General features: G+C 38.9%; 1 protein-coding gene across 2 annotated transcripts in view; it reads left to right on the forward strand.

Annotated features, from left to right (window-relative positions):
* Positions 1–14,686, forward strand: part of VWF (von Willebrand factor) — a 117,939-nt gene that overhangs the window by 66,772 nt on the left and 36,481 nt on the right. For both annotated transcript variants that reach the window (XM_039719799.1, XM_039719806.1), the window contains 5 exons: positions 144–263; positions 1,508–1,651; positions 8,864–9,007; positions 10,129–10,293; positions 12,574–12,617. In XM_039719799.1, the coding sequence (XP_039575733.1) occupies positions 144–263; positions 1,508–1,651; positions 8,864–9,007; positions 10,129–10,293; positions 12,574–12,617 (617 nt within the window). The remainder of the gene's footprint in view (positions 1–143; positions 264–1,507; positions 1,652–8,863; positions 9,008–10,128; positions 10,294–12,573; positions 12,618–14,686) is intronic.

Consider the following 14,686-nt stretch of genomic DNA (forward strand, 5'->3'; position numbering starts at 1 on the left):
AATTGTTTCAAATGGTCATTAACCTGCTCTGTTTTCCCAAAAATGCAACTGGACCTACCCTTTCTGCTCCTACCATATTAGCAAATACTACTTTTGGTTATTAAATATAAAATAACTTCTTTTCCTCTCCCTCTCACCCTCAGCGTTGTGCAACAAACCCATGGACATCATGTTTCTTCTGGATGGAAGTTTAAATACTGGAGCATCAGAGTTTGAGGAAATGAAAAGCTTTGTGCGGACATTTATTGAACGACTTGTGGTTGGTATGTATCTGCCTTTCAGCTCAGACACAGAAATATGTTTTGTAAAACAAAAGAATTTGCTTGTAGGGGACAAACCAGCTTTTGAGTGGAGATTTTTCAGTTCTTAATTTTAAATTACTCATTCCAATCCCTCAAAGCACTGACTGCTCAATATTTATTTCCTGACACATGTGGGATGGCTGGTGCTTTCTGGGAGCACTATGCTCACTGTGCTTGCAGAGTGTGTACTGATAGGGGGGGTACATCTCTGGTCAGACTCTTCCTTATATTTCATTATCAGTGCAGCCTCCCTGGCAGAATGCATTGTATCCTGCACATACATGAAGAGATCATGTAGCACAGGGAGCAGTGTAAGACGTTGTGTGGGTTGTACCAAGTCCATTTGCATCCTGTGTTTTCCCAGTAGTATTTAACAAACATGGATTTTTATTTTTTTTTTAGTCAGAATTGTATTTTTTTGATCCATCATTAAACCGTTTCCATGGAGTAACTGCTATTATTGGTAGTGTTCATATATGTCTTACAAAGCATTTATAAAGACTCATTGTGCTCTATACATAAACACTTACACTAAGCCATGAAGAGAAGTATAGCCAATCACTATAAACAACATACTGCCTGGTTCAATTTTGCAAATCTGGTATTTTTAACTGTCTATATAAATGCTCTGTTAATAGTTTTATTTGTACTTCTTACATAATGTATAATCAGGATGTTAGAGAGGAGCATAATTTGGAATTTATCTTCATTCCCCTTCACAGGTCAGGCTCCCTAGATTCACTTTGTTCCATGCACATCACTCCAGTGCTGTATGAGAGAGGGAATTGGGCATGAAATGATCCAGGGAGCTTGGCACATCTGACAAATGGAGCATTAAATTACTGCTTGTGCAAAACAAGGTGCACGTTAAAAAAAAAAAAAAAAAAAAAAAGAGGAGACGTTTAGACAATTTGAAAATGGAAAAGGAATAATACTGAATGGAGATCAAGAAAACAAAATTCTCCAGTTATTGTCATATTGATCTGGGCTAAAATACTGCATGCTGACTCCTGATAGAAAAGCAACTGTTTCCTGCAGTATCTGGATATTTTTTCATCAGGGAATTGTTCAGTTTTGGTCTTTTCTCACTCTGATGGAAAACCACTGTCCAGTTGTGCCTAATATAAATCACAATGCCAATGTTTCTTTAGATTTATTTTAAGACATTCACATGCACTGCCTAAAGTGTTTATTTTCTGCTTCAGGCAATTCTTCAATTCATGTGTCAGTTCTCCAGTATGCCAGGGAAAATAATCTAGAAATTTCATGGAACATGCCTCAAGAGACTGACAGGCTTGTAGAGATGGTGCAGTCCATTCAACAAAGGGAGCAAGGTCCTACCAGATTAGGTGAGTGATTTTGTGAATAATGGTGTTTAAACAAGGGGAGGAACAAAACCCCAAGGAATGCTAAATGCAGGCTGGCTACAAGCACCAATTTATGTCATTGTGGTGGCATTTCCTGTTAAGGTTCAACCTCTTGTTATGGTTCAGTTTTCCCTATTAAAATGTATTCATAAGTTACACAAATTATGGTTTGTCTTTAATGTATTTTGGAAAGAAGCCTTGAAGTAATGCTCAGGATTTGCATTCATTATCTTTCAAGCAAGCAAAGTGTAATTGAGAAGTAAAGACTTTGATCATTAGCCTTTCAGTGCTGGTTAGTTGATTAGACATCAGCAGGAGCAGAACTGCTCATGCTGATTTCATAGGCTGTCCTTACCAGATGTTTGTGCTGAGCCACTGTAACCCATTTGGTTGAAAAATAGCAAAACAAGAGTTATATTTCTGTGTGGTTCACTTCCTTCACCTAAGTTGGCGTGCTGGTTCCACAGGGACTTGGGCTGGCACAAGACTGGGGATGGTGCTAGGGAACAGAGAACAAGAACTGCCTAAAGCAACACCTCAGCTGAAGAGTTACTTGTGAAATACTATCTTCCCTTCCAGGCAGACAGGTCCACTTCAATTTTCATGTGCTAAAACAACAGATTTCCCACTGGTCTGTGGAAACTTGGTGCACACACAAATATCAGTTGCAGGGTTCAGCAAAAAATGAACAGCATCTCCTACAGCATCTTACACCAGATACCCTGATAATTTTGTTCTTCTGGATTGGAACCACATTTACTCGGCAGCCATCTAGCATCAGAGTGCTGTAAGGGTTGAGGAATACACAGATTTCTGGGATCTTTGGACTATGATGAGTTATTTGTACATAAAAGTGCCAAATAAAACCTGACTTCCATAGTTCACAGGAGGATTAGCTCTGATTGCTTTCTCAACCTGGAGAAATAAAAATACCAGATGGCTGATGACACTTCTATAGGCTCGTTGTGGGATGAATTGTTGCATACAAATAGATAAGTTTTGTGAAGCCTTCCATGTAATGTGTAGAGAAAGCCACATGGAACTGCAGGATAAACAGAACAAACATGGCCTTTGGGAAATGAAATGGGAGAGACAGCCACATGACATCCTCATTAGTGATTTGTTTATGTCTCATTGGAAAATGCTCAGAAATCATGATCGAGGATGTGGTATAATGAACCAAACTGGAATACAGTAGAAGTAGTTCCTCTCAAATGAAGTCATGATGTGTGTGAATGTGGCTGGCTGTGCAGGAGACAGTATTCCCGGGAAGTGCACAGTCACTCAGGCCCTTTTGTCTGTGCTTGGGCCTCTGGAAATGCAGAGGCTGCTTGACAAATGTAGATGGCCCAGTCTGGACATTGCATTTTCTTAGGAAATATTTTCTAGCCTTTGCTGAAAGGCTTTGATCTGAATTTACCCATCAAAAATATAATTTCTATCAAACCAGAGCTATTTCTTCTTATTTGCACTGGCTGCCTGATGGTAGAAGAACAATTCAGTGAAATCTTTATTCCATCTTTGTTGGTCCAAATTGTGCTATTTTGGTCCAAAAAACTCTATGTGCAGAGGGCAATTGTTGCTACCACTGCAAAAGTCTTACTGTAGAAAGTAAGTATTTTTGCAGAAAGTAAGTTCCCTTTCCTGCATTATTTAGCCATAAGGAAACTCCAGCAGAGATTTTAGTAATAAGAAATAATAAAAAACTACTGAGTATGTAAGGGCATAAAAAGAACAAGAAAGAGCAGCTTATACCACAAATCTTTCCCAAGTTTGTGCAGTGGGGCCATTCAATAACATCAGATGAATTTTGGCTCAAGTAACCTATCAAGAAGCAGCTCTGGGGCTATTCAGACATCATGAAATCGTGTACAACTTCACATTAGAAACAACTGAAAAAAAAAAAGGAAACTAACTAAATGCTAAAGTGATGTGTGCAAGACAACTGAGACTCACATAAATATGTCTCTGTTCAGCATTTGTGAGTGTTTAGGACAGTCACAGGGAGCAGATTGAGCAATCTCTACCGTAAATACTGCTTAACACTTTATAAAAGCATTCTTTTCCTTCCTTATAGTTCTAGCAAAAGTCACTTATTTAGGCTGACATTTTCCTGCCTCAGCCTCAAAATTTGGAGGAAGTATGTTCTATGTGGCTCAGCTATATAAAAGCATCTTTAAGGAAATAAATATTTCCCCCCCTACCCCCTCCAAGAAAAAAAAAATCTTAAATTTATATTCTTCCTCCAACTTTCCATCATTATTAATATATTTGATTAGTAGCATTCAGCTTTGCTGTCAGGATTAAGAAGGTATAAATGTCTTTCTCCTAAACCTCCACTGTGGTTTTGGAAGCAAAGGCCCCTCCATAGCATTTTTCCTTATTCATATCTCTCCCCAAATGAGGCACTCTATGTCGAATTTCCAAAATTTGCCCCCTGTCACCCAAGGCCAGCAGCTGTCCTGATCAGAGGGCTCCCACCCACTGACAGAGACTTTCACTTGTTCCCCACAAACATTGCTGAACCGGTGGTGCCAGCTCCTTTTTGAAACCAGATTTTGGTACCACTAATATCTTCCCTGAGCTGTTTTAATTCATTGCCCTTCTGGAGGTTTTTTGTTTGACTTTTTTTCTAGTTCATTTTTTACAAGGTTTGTGAGTTAAATGAGCTTCTGGTGGAGTCTGGGTTCATCAGAAGCCCTTGATGGTAAGAGAAATGCAGGATTTGTGACCTGCAGAGGAGAGGGTTTTGGAGCCTGTTCCATTCAGTGGTGTTGGACTGACAGGTTTGTGCTGTTCATGAAAAGTTCAGCACACGTTAATCAGTGTTAATCAATCACGTTAATCAATATTAATGTTAATGTCTCAAAAACTGACCACTTAAAGCACTGTGGGATCAGTTTTCAATAGCTGATTTGTTTCAAAATGAAAACAATCTTCTATTTTCAATGAAAAATCCCAATTCCAAGTGAAGAGCCTAAATTAAAATACAAAGACCAGCTTCAGGATTATGGACCTGGTCTAGTGGGAGGTGTCCCTGCCCATGGCAGGGGGGTTGGAGTGAAATAATCTTTAAGGTTCCTTCCAACCGAAACCATTCTGTGATTTTATGATTCTATGATTATCATGGTGGGGAGTTCCTGGTTAGACAAGTCCTTGGTTAAGTAGTTGCAGTCTGGAATACTTACACCAGTGTTGGCTGCTTCTATATCACTTCACCTTCTGAGTAACCATTCCTATTTCATGTCTTTCCCAGGCTACTTTCAGGACTCTGAAAGTGGGAGATTAAGATCTCTTGTGGTACTTTTTTGTTCAAGATGTTGCATAAATGTTAGAGAAACCACTGAGGCCACTTAAGGCACAGATTACAAGTTCCCAGCAGGGGAACCTCCATCTAATTGAAATCCCCTGTCTGTCACAACTCTAGAGACCCTCAAGGAGCTTTACATTTCATTCCTTGTTTCTGACAAAATCAAAGAAAAGAATTGCAAAGGTTTCTCTTAGGAAGTTTTTTGCTTTCCCTGAGGCATCCACCAAAACATTAAATGGCTGTGTGTTCAAGATTGGCTAATTCTGGGATGAATCTTCATTTTTATTTCTTGGATATATTTCAAATATTTCTGGGGCACCTTGTGCTCATTCAGTTAATTCCATGACGCCCATGATTGCTCCCAATCCAATATTTGTGATTCAGATTAACATTCTTTTTTACCCATTTTAACTCTTCTATCCAAATCATTAAAGAAACTATTTAATAAGGCAGAATCTAGTGTAATTCCCTGTAGATGCCTAGTAAACACCTCCAACCCTATTCAACAGATTGTCTTTTGTCCTTAAAACTTGTTTATGTCTGTTTAGTCAACTTGTAGTCCTTGCAGGAACCTCTGTGTGAACCATTCTGAGTTGTTACTTCAGAATACAAGTCTAAAATCCATCAGGTCTCAAGTTAACCAGGAAAAGGTTCTTAAAAAGCCTCTTAAAAAGCCTGATGCAGAATTTCGGCATCAAATGTTCATAGTCATTATTTAATTATCATTCCAAACATGAGCAGTGAAGGATGGGAAGAATATGCTGTTCTGTGCTTGGAATGATTGGTCTGTCCTTTCTAAAGCAGCCTGTATGGTTAAATTGGATTTTTGTTTTCCCTTTTTATTTATTTACATTTTTTCCCTGGACATGCCCAGTGAGTGGCAGTCATAGCCTACTGATTGAGCTGGAAGGCTGCTGGGGCTTACCACCTTTGGTGAGCTGGAGGAAGGGCTAAAGTGGCTGAAAACAATCTGGGATAGAGGAATATGTTCCTGCCCATGGCAGGGGAGCTGGAACTGGATGATCTCTAAGGTCCTTTCCAACCCAAATCATTCTGAGATTGTCTTTATGTTTCCATGCTGTGAAAACCCTTTCCAGTCTTAATAAAGCCTTGAGCATGGTGTTGTTTAATTCAGTGTAAATGCTTATATTTACTTTACTGATATGAAAATGACAGGTTTTTATTGTGTTGTGGTCTCTCAGTATGAAAATGTTGAAGTTGGTTGACTTTGGCAGTAAATAGTTTTTATTGTGGCCTCTGAGGGATTTGTTATTCCCCTCTGTGGTGAGATGGAGAGATGAAGAGCTGAGAAGTGACACCTTCCAGCTTGGGATGATGACTTTCTGAATCCCTCTAGCAGGACGAAAGTGTTCATTTGATGATGTCTTCAGACACCTGGCTCTTTTCTCCAGCGCTGGCTTAAAAATACAGGGAGAAATCCAAAAAGTTTTTACTATGCTAAATCCAATTTTCCGTGCATTAAGTTGAGTAACTGCTTTTGGGGCCTTTGAAATAGTCACTGGTTCTATTACAACAGTACTTGATTTCTTTACAAGAAATTATAAAAAGAATGGATTTTTTTTTTTTAGTTTGCAAATATGTATGGAGTTTCTGACCATTTTAAAAATTAATGTGCGAAGAAGAAAAATGGAGCTGGCCTGGCTGCTGACCACACCAACCACACAAAAGTCAAAGGGTCATGAAGGAAAACAAATAAGAAATTTCAAATACTTTTCACAAATGAATGAAAAATCATTTGTGATTCTTACTGTGCAAAAGTTTAACCTAAAATATGTTTGAAAGTTAAATACTTTTTTTTGGTAATTGTAGGACCAAAGGGAAATGAGTCAATCTTCTGGCACAGCGACCATCCTAGAGCAATCTCAGGGATTTTGAATATAGTGAGATTTATTTGCTGTATTTTGTTTTATCCTTAGTTATTTCTATCTAATGTGGCATTCTGTATCTAACATTTATCTTGACAGACACAAAACCATTTGTAGAAAGGATTGTGGGAAAGCTGTGTAGAACATGAGTTAATGGCTGAGGTTAGTGATTTTTTTGTGGTCAGGAACAGTAGTTTGTGAAATGGAATCACCATCACCCAACAAATAATGGTGTTTTAAAATGTGTTTTGTTGCAAGTAGAAAAACATCCAAAATTTCAAGGTTTTCACTGAATATCCATCTGCTGTTGCCATGGTATAGAATCACTGAATAGTTTGGGTTGGAAGAGACCTCAAAGGTCATCTCATTCCAACCCCCTGCCATAGGCAGGGGGTTGGAACAAGATAGAGCAACCCCCCCTTGCACTATCCCAGGTTGCTCGGAGCCCCATCCAACCTGGCCTTGGACACTTCCAGGGATGGGGCAGCCACAACATCCCAGGGCAGCCTTTTCCACTGGTGCCTCAGGACCCTCTGAGTAAAAAAGCTCTTCATCACATCAAATCTAAATCTCTCCTCTTTTAAATTAAAACTTGTCCTCTTGTCCTATATCTACCTGCCACTATAATAAGTTGCTCTCATTCTTTTTTATAAGCTCCCTTTAAATACTGTAAGGCTGCAGTGAAGTCTCCCTGGAGCCTCCTCCAAGCTGAACAATCCCAGTTCTCCAAGCCTTATCAACAATCAATGTGCTGAGTGAGATTCCTGAAGTTAGTTCATGCTTGCAGTAGCTTGGGAAAAGGGTTTTTGCTTCTATCACTGAAAAGGTGTGGGTGACATGGTGCAAGAAGACATCAAGTACAAAGTGTTCAGGTGCGCTAAGATGTGCTGGTGAATTATCTATAGACTGACTTCGAGTGTTTTACAAATGCATTTGTTATTATAAATTGTACAGTGAATTCCTCAGGCAAACCTATTTTTGCTCCACAGTTATTGCAGATTACTCAGAGGAAATACTCTTTCAAGTGTTTATTGTTCACCAGTCACTGTTTGCCCTGAATGTCACATCAGTCACCCAGTTTCATTTCTACTTCCTGACCTGATAACTTCCAAGCCCAAAGGAGCTTTTAAGAAAGCTGCATATCATGATTCCCAGTGTAAATATTTGTGCAAATACATGTCTAAATGCAAGTACTAACAAAGTGCTCTCTTGCTGAGGTCATAATTATCAACAAAATTTGCCTGAGTGTTCACAGATGTAAAGTGAATGGGCAGCAGCTTCCCTTTAAGCTAGTTTGTGATTTGGTAGTTCAGTAGAATTTATTTGCAAGAAAAAATTTTTGTGGGGTTTGGTGTGGTTTTTTTGTTTTGTTTTTATTTTAATAAGGATCACCCAGTTGTGTTATGGATTACACAGAGTTTAAATTTCAGAAAGGTTGCTGGTAGTGTGGAGGCAAGATAGGGTTTTCACACCCGTAGGGAAATTAGGGAAGCACTAATTAGGGAAGCGCTAAGATCTTTTATAGGAGTTACAGCAACTTGTGTGAACAGCTCAGAATGATGCCAAGCTGTGGATCAGCTCACCACTGGATGTCAGTGTTGCTCGGCAGTTCGAAGCAGGAATATAAACCCCACAACATCTTCTATCCTTTAGGGCTGGCGATACTTCTGGGCAAGGTAACTACTTAAGTGAGGAGTGTGACTTTGTTATCGTGGCTAAGGAAAGAGAAAAAAATTCCTGTCACTGCAGAGACTGGGATAGTCTGTGTATGGAGTTAAAGATGGTCCTCCTGTTTGGATGTCTTAATAAATACTGGAAGGTTTTTAATAGCTGAGATCTTTCATGTACCTGCAATAAATCAGACATTAAGAGTCCTTTAAGGATAAATATTTTTCATTACCTAATAGTGTAACACACTAAAACGATATAAAATTTAGTTCTGTGGTCTCCTGTGACTTTTCTATTATATCTCTCATTTCTCTCTTCATTTCTTCCTAGGAAATGCCATTGATTTTGTGGTCCAGAATGCTATGTCAGAATCCCACGGAGGCAGACCCAGCGCATCAAAGGTCGCAATTGTCATCGTGTCAGGGAGCTCACAAGATCCTGTGGAGGCTGCTGCCCTTTCTGCAAGAGTGAACAGTAAACCTTGTTTCACTGTCACTATTTATAAGTAGAGTTGTTACTTTTAAAGTAAGGAGCTAGAACAAAAGATGGAAAATTAAGACACTGGTGTATTCATGTAAGTTCTGGAGTTACTGTGTGTAGTGTTGAGACCTGAAAAAACCATGCCCTGTGAAGATGCCTTTGAGGTACTGGGAAATTCAGGACCAATCTGCAATTTAGTCTGACAGCTTTCCCAGGACTCACAAATTAGTAGCATCTTGTTTTCTGAGATCCTGTGGATAGACAGGGATAACAGAAATGTGGTCTAATGTCATAAATTCATTACTGTTGCAGTACAGTGAAACTTGAAAGCTTCACTCTAGTAATAATAATAATAATGATAAATAAAAATAATAATCATAATCATAAAGATAATGATAGTAATAATAATTAGAGGTTTTGATCAGATTCTTCACTCATCTCTACAGGAATATACTTTTGCTATCAATGTGCTGCTTGATGATTTTTCAAGTTTTCTGGCTATTCTTTCAATACCCCAGGTTCCTCAGGTGTTCATCTGAGGAACTTTGACTTTGGTTGAAGGTTGCTCTGGGAGTTATTGAATAAGGCATGGACTGTGTAACAACTATCAACTGTTATTTTTAATTAAATGGTTTGAAAATAATCCAATTGCTGTGTAACTGAAGAAAGAAAACAGCATGTTGAGATTTTTTTTTTCATTTAAAAAGACTGAAGATGTCATTAAGTCTGCAGCTGCATTTTCTTGCCCATGAATGATCGTATTATGCTTGGGACTAATAGAGCTCATCTCAGCTAACAGTGTGATTAGAGCAGCACCATTTCAGCCCTTAGCTGCCTTTAGCCAATGTGGGGGGAATGATGCAAGTAACACAAGAAAATTAAGTGCTGGAGAAAAACTCTTCCCAGTTCTATTTTCTTAGAAGCAAATGAAAAAATAAAAATTGTGTCATTTTTAGGTTAGAAAAGACCTTTAAGATGATCATGTCCAACTATTAACACAGCACTGCCAAGTGCCATATCCTTTAAATACTTCTAGGGATGAACACTCTATGTCCATATGCAATGATTTTCTCCTGTGCCTTGCTTATTTCAAACCCTTCCTTCTTTTTTCCTAGGAGTATCCCTGTTCCCAGTTGCAGTTGGGAACAGATATGATGAAGGGCAGCTGAGGACTTTGGCTGGGCCATCTGCTGCTAACAGAATCATGAAGCTCCAGAATTTTGAAGACTTATCCACTATGATCACACTGAACAGTGAATTTATCAAAAAAGTGTGCATGGGTAAGTCCAAAAGTCATGATCTTGTGTCTGGAGCATAGCACAAAAATCGAAATGCAAAACCAGGATGAGTTTTCTTGATATGAGAAGGCAATCAGATGCCCTGTTGTGAGTGTTGCACTGACAACCATCACGAATGCTGATCTAGACCACCTTCATCACTTAGGCATGAAACCAAATCTGAGCCCTTTAAATATGTATCCAGCTGCTATTCCAGTTAGCCCACTTCCAGCAAGATTTTTAGAACTGCTTAGGCCTGAACTTTCAAGCTAGCATTTTAATAAAAATCAATCTTGATAAAAATATTGATAATATCAGTACTCAGGACTGTTCAATAACTGAAGTACACCAGGAAAGTTGAAGCTGTCATGAATGAATGGGGCATGTTTCAGAAGTTTCAGAAATGTTGTGAGCAAAGATTTCAAGTTGTGTTTTTCAGATATTGCTATGTGTATGTCTAGAGAAAATTCAGCCAAAATAGAAGGCAAAAAGAAATATAATAAAGAATTTCCTTTCCCAGGGAAACAGATACTGGGGAAAAAAAGTGTAAAATGTTTTAAATAAGTATTCATTTACTTGTAGATGACAACACTCCTTCTCTAAGGAACCTTGCTCCAACACTGACCAGAATTTTACTTCTTTACCTCCTTGGTCTGGATATAGATATTTATCCCTCATCTCACTGTTGTTATTCCTGTTCCAATAACATCCACACGTTCTCACCACTGCCTCGTGGTGTTAGTCATTGCACAGGTTTTTGCCAGCATTACGAGGGCTTAGTTACATCTCCACTGCAGTAAATGGCCTTTTTTTTGTGGAGCCAAGGACCTCTGAGAATGAGGAAGTTGCAGAGTGTTCACAGTCCAGCGTGGAGATATCCGATCAGCCTCCGCTGGGATGGCTTCTGGCATTTAAAAATCTCTCCAGAGCATCAAACAGCTGCCATTTTCTAGATTTAAACAGCTGCCATTTTCTTTCCTCTCTTTTAAAATAAGCTTTTAAAGCATTATTTTGCATTTCCTCTCTTCACACTGTAAAACATATGATTTTTCTTGCTGTAAATTACATTGATCCAAGATTTAGGATGGGGAGCAAGAATTTGGAACCAGTAATTATTTTCTTACTGCAATCTGTGCTGTAACCTATCAGTACCAGAGGTGAAAGCTTTGCATTTTTTATGAAAGCTTTTCCAACAGCTCAAAAAGCTGTTGAACTATAGACAGTCTTGAACTATAGACACCTTCAACACCTAAAATCTGAGAAATTTAGCTCTCTTTTGCTGATGGTGAAGACTTTGCTAGGGGGTGAAAAATGATACAATTTTTTTTTGGTGGGGATTTTTTTTTGTTCGGATTTTTTTTTCTGTTTTGTTTTATATAAATTTCATACAATCTGTAAAGCATAATTTTCCCCTCTAGACTCATACAGTTGGATTTCTCATGCAGAGGGAGTCTTGCGTTTTGTATGGAAGTGTACCAAAAATAATAACATTAAAAAAAGATTTTAAAGAGTTCCTAAATGATTTCAAAATACATTACTTATCCTGGAAAAGACAGAGCAGAGTGGATATATAGGATAGCGTAGTCTAGTATTCTACAAAGAATTTGCTAGTCAGGGTCTTAATATCCTAGAGATTTGTCATGCCATAGTACAAAAATGAAATTGCTTCCAAGATATCTTTAGGTGTGTAGTGAAAGAATACAAACATAAGAAGCTGCAATTCAGTGTGTACCCTGTGACTGTTTAACTGATTATGTGAAAAAAATGCTCATTACAGTCATGACTAAATGTAAGGAAACTGAATTTGGGTGTTCTTATTACAGCTGTTTGTGTAGTTATGCTGTATTGATCTTCCTGCATTTAATAAATGTGGGTGTGGAAATTGTCATTACCTGCTAATTCCCAGGAATGTTCTCAATGGATCATAAGACTCTGAGGTAAGGCTGGGCTGTGCCTCAGAGCCAAAGCCATGCTCATCCTTTAAGCACCATCTGGCCAGAGCTGTGGCTGTGCAAGAAGTGCTGTAGAATTGCAGCCCAGTTATTGCTCACGGAGTATTTTGGGACCATGGTCATTGTTTATGCCTTCTGTGACTTATTCTGGTGCTCTTTGGACAAATGCCTGCAGTCTTCAGGTAGGGATTCACACACTGTAGCACAAAAACCCTAAACTTCTCACAGCTTAAATCAAGTTTTTAAGTAAGCAATCTGTATTTTAGTGATCATCACCTAAAAGGCTTGATAAGGAAATGGGATGACTAAAAGATGTCTGCTTCTCTTTCAGACCCAGTCAGAGAATGCATAGATGAGGATGGAAACAAAAAGAGAGTAAGTGCATTGCCTGCTTTGGCCATCTGGCTTTTAAGTTGCAAAGTTTGTGCAAGAACATGAATATCTTCACAGTTAACCTAACAAAAAGCATGGGACGATATAAAGAATTATTCTGGAAGAAGAAAATGTTGGATTTTGAACTGGTGGGATAACTTTGCACACAGAGGAGGCTTCTTCCAACATAATCTCATCTTGCAGAGTGTTGAATGTTATTGAAGTCAGTGCAGAACCACTGCAGAGCAGTGACAACATTTGTCTTCCCTGACAGCAAAAAATGCATTTCCATCTCTTGGTGAGAGGACTTCTGGGACACCTACACATGGCCAAATAAAGGAGCATGTGCAGGGGCAAGCTCATTGTCCAGCCACTGTCCTTCTGCTGAAATTACAAATACCTTGTCCCTGTGGCAATTTTACAGGAAGATAATTATTGTGTGATAGTCTCTAGGTACAATCATCTCTTTAGCAAAGAAATCAAATTTCTTGGAGTTTGTTTGTGCAAAAGTTCTCATTAATCCTGAAAAAATGCTCAGAATGTAAGTAAGCTTGTCTGAGCTCTCAAAAGTGATCCCACTCTAAGAAGCTGGTGTTCCAGATGCTGTAAATGGTTCAGATTCTTCATCTCAGGTGAAATGCCAAGGTTTTTCAGAGTATATCCTACTACATGCATTAAAAATATTAGCATAAGCTTGTACCATGTTTTCTAGTAGGGATCAGTTATGAATTCTACTCTAGGATTCATCTTGAATTGCCAGTACATAAAAAAATATTCCTTTGGTTTTTCCCTTGTGAAGACATGACTGTGAAGGAAGGGTGTGGCTAATAAGTGAATATGAATTACCTAAGCACAGGAAATATATCAAAACTGGCCTAATTAAGAAAAAAAACCCAACAAACAAAAACTAAACTTGAAAAGCTCCTTTATTAAGACAAAAAAAAAAAAAAAAAAAAAAAAATCAGATTTTGTTTGAACTGAATGTGACCAGACCTCTGGGCTCCTAGAAGCAGACACGGGTATGTGTAGTTAAGTGCTGGGAAGGCTAAACTTGAATTTCAGACATGTCAGGTTGCATTTTTGGGGGTGATAAACTTAAAGCACAATTTCTTTTCTGCCTGAAATGCTTTTAGAAGGAAACAGACTGGGCTCTATTCCATATAAAAATGAGCCACACTTTCAAATGGCAGCCTTTAGGGGGATTTTAAGTTGCCTCTTCTGTCAGCCAGGAAAAATAGGTGTTGGAACGGACTGTGAGGCCACAGCCTTCTGGAGCATCCCATGGAGCCTACAGGCCACTGTGGAAGTTCCTGCCTCTGTGGTGCAGCATCCTCTGCTGTGCCTCACTGGCTCTAAGGTGCCACTCTTCTGTTCCCCTCTTCCAGCACAACCCGCAAATCCACAGGAAGGAAGAATCAAGGCTCTTCCTTCCCCGATTCAGAAAACACAGGCTTTTACATCAGCTTCATAATCTTTCAGGTGTTGCTCAGAGAATTCTTGCAGAAGGCTCAGCTCCCCAACTGGGATGTCTGTCATGCACCTGGAGATTGTGGGAACTGATCTACTGCAGTTTGCAAGGAAATCTGAGTTCTCAGGATCAAAAATCTCTGCCTAAATCCTATCAGTGTTGGGAATATTACGATTTGTTACTTTTTCATGTTTTGTTTTGTTATTACCCCTACCCTGGAAGTGACTGTAGAAGGAATATTCTTGATTAAGGTCATTGTTAGTAGCAGATCAAATGTGCTGAATCAGGCCAAAAATCCATCCAACCCCCTCTATTGTGTGGCCAAAAATAGGAGTCAGGGAAGCAATGTTAATAAATATGTATAAAAATTCCCTGAACTATCCTAGCCATAAACAATTTGTTACTCAGGGACACCCTGAGCTGCAAGTAACACCTTTTTGTATTTGCTAATGCTTGATAGTTTTGTCCTCTGTGAGTTTGTTCAGCTGTTCTTTGAATCCTTGGAAGTCTTTAGTACTCATCAGGTCCAGTGGCAAGGGGTTGCAGAAGTGCCAAACACAAGCCGTGTAAAGAACCACCAGTGTAATGTTTTAATTTGACAGTT

The sequence above is a fragment of the Passer montanus genome, unplaced genomic scaffold (genome assembly GCF_014805655.1).
Source record: "Passer montanus isolate IOZ18808 unplaced genomic scaffold, ASM1480565v1 scaffold106, whole genome shotgun sequence".
Classification (NCBI taxonomy): Eukaryota; Metazoa; Chordata; class Aves; order Passeriformes; family Passeridae; genus Passer; species Passer montanus.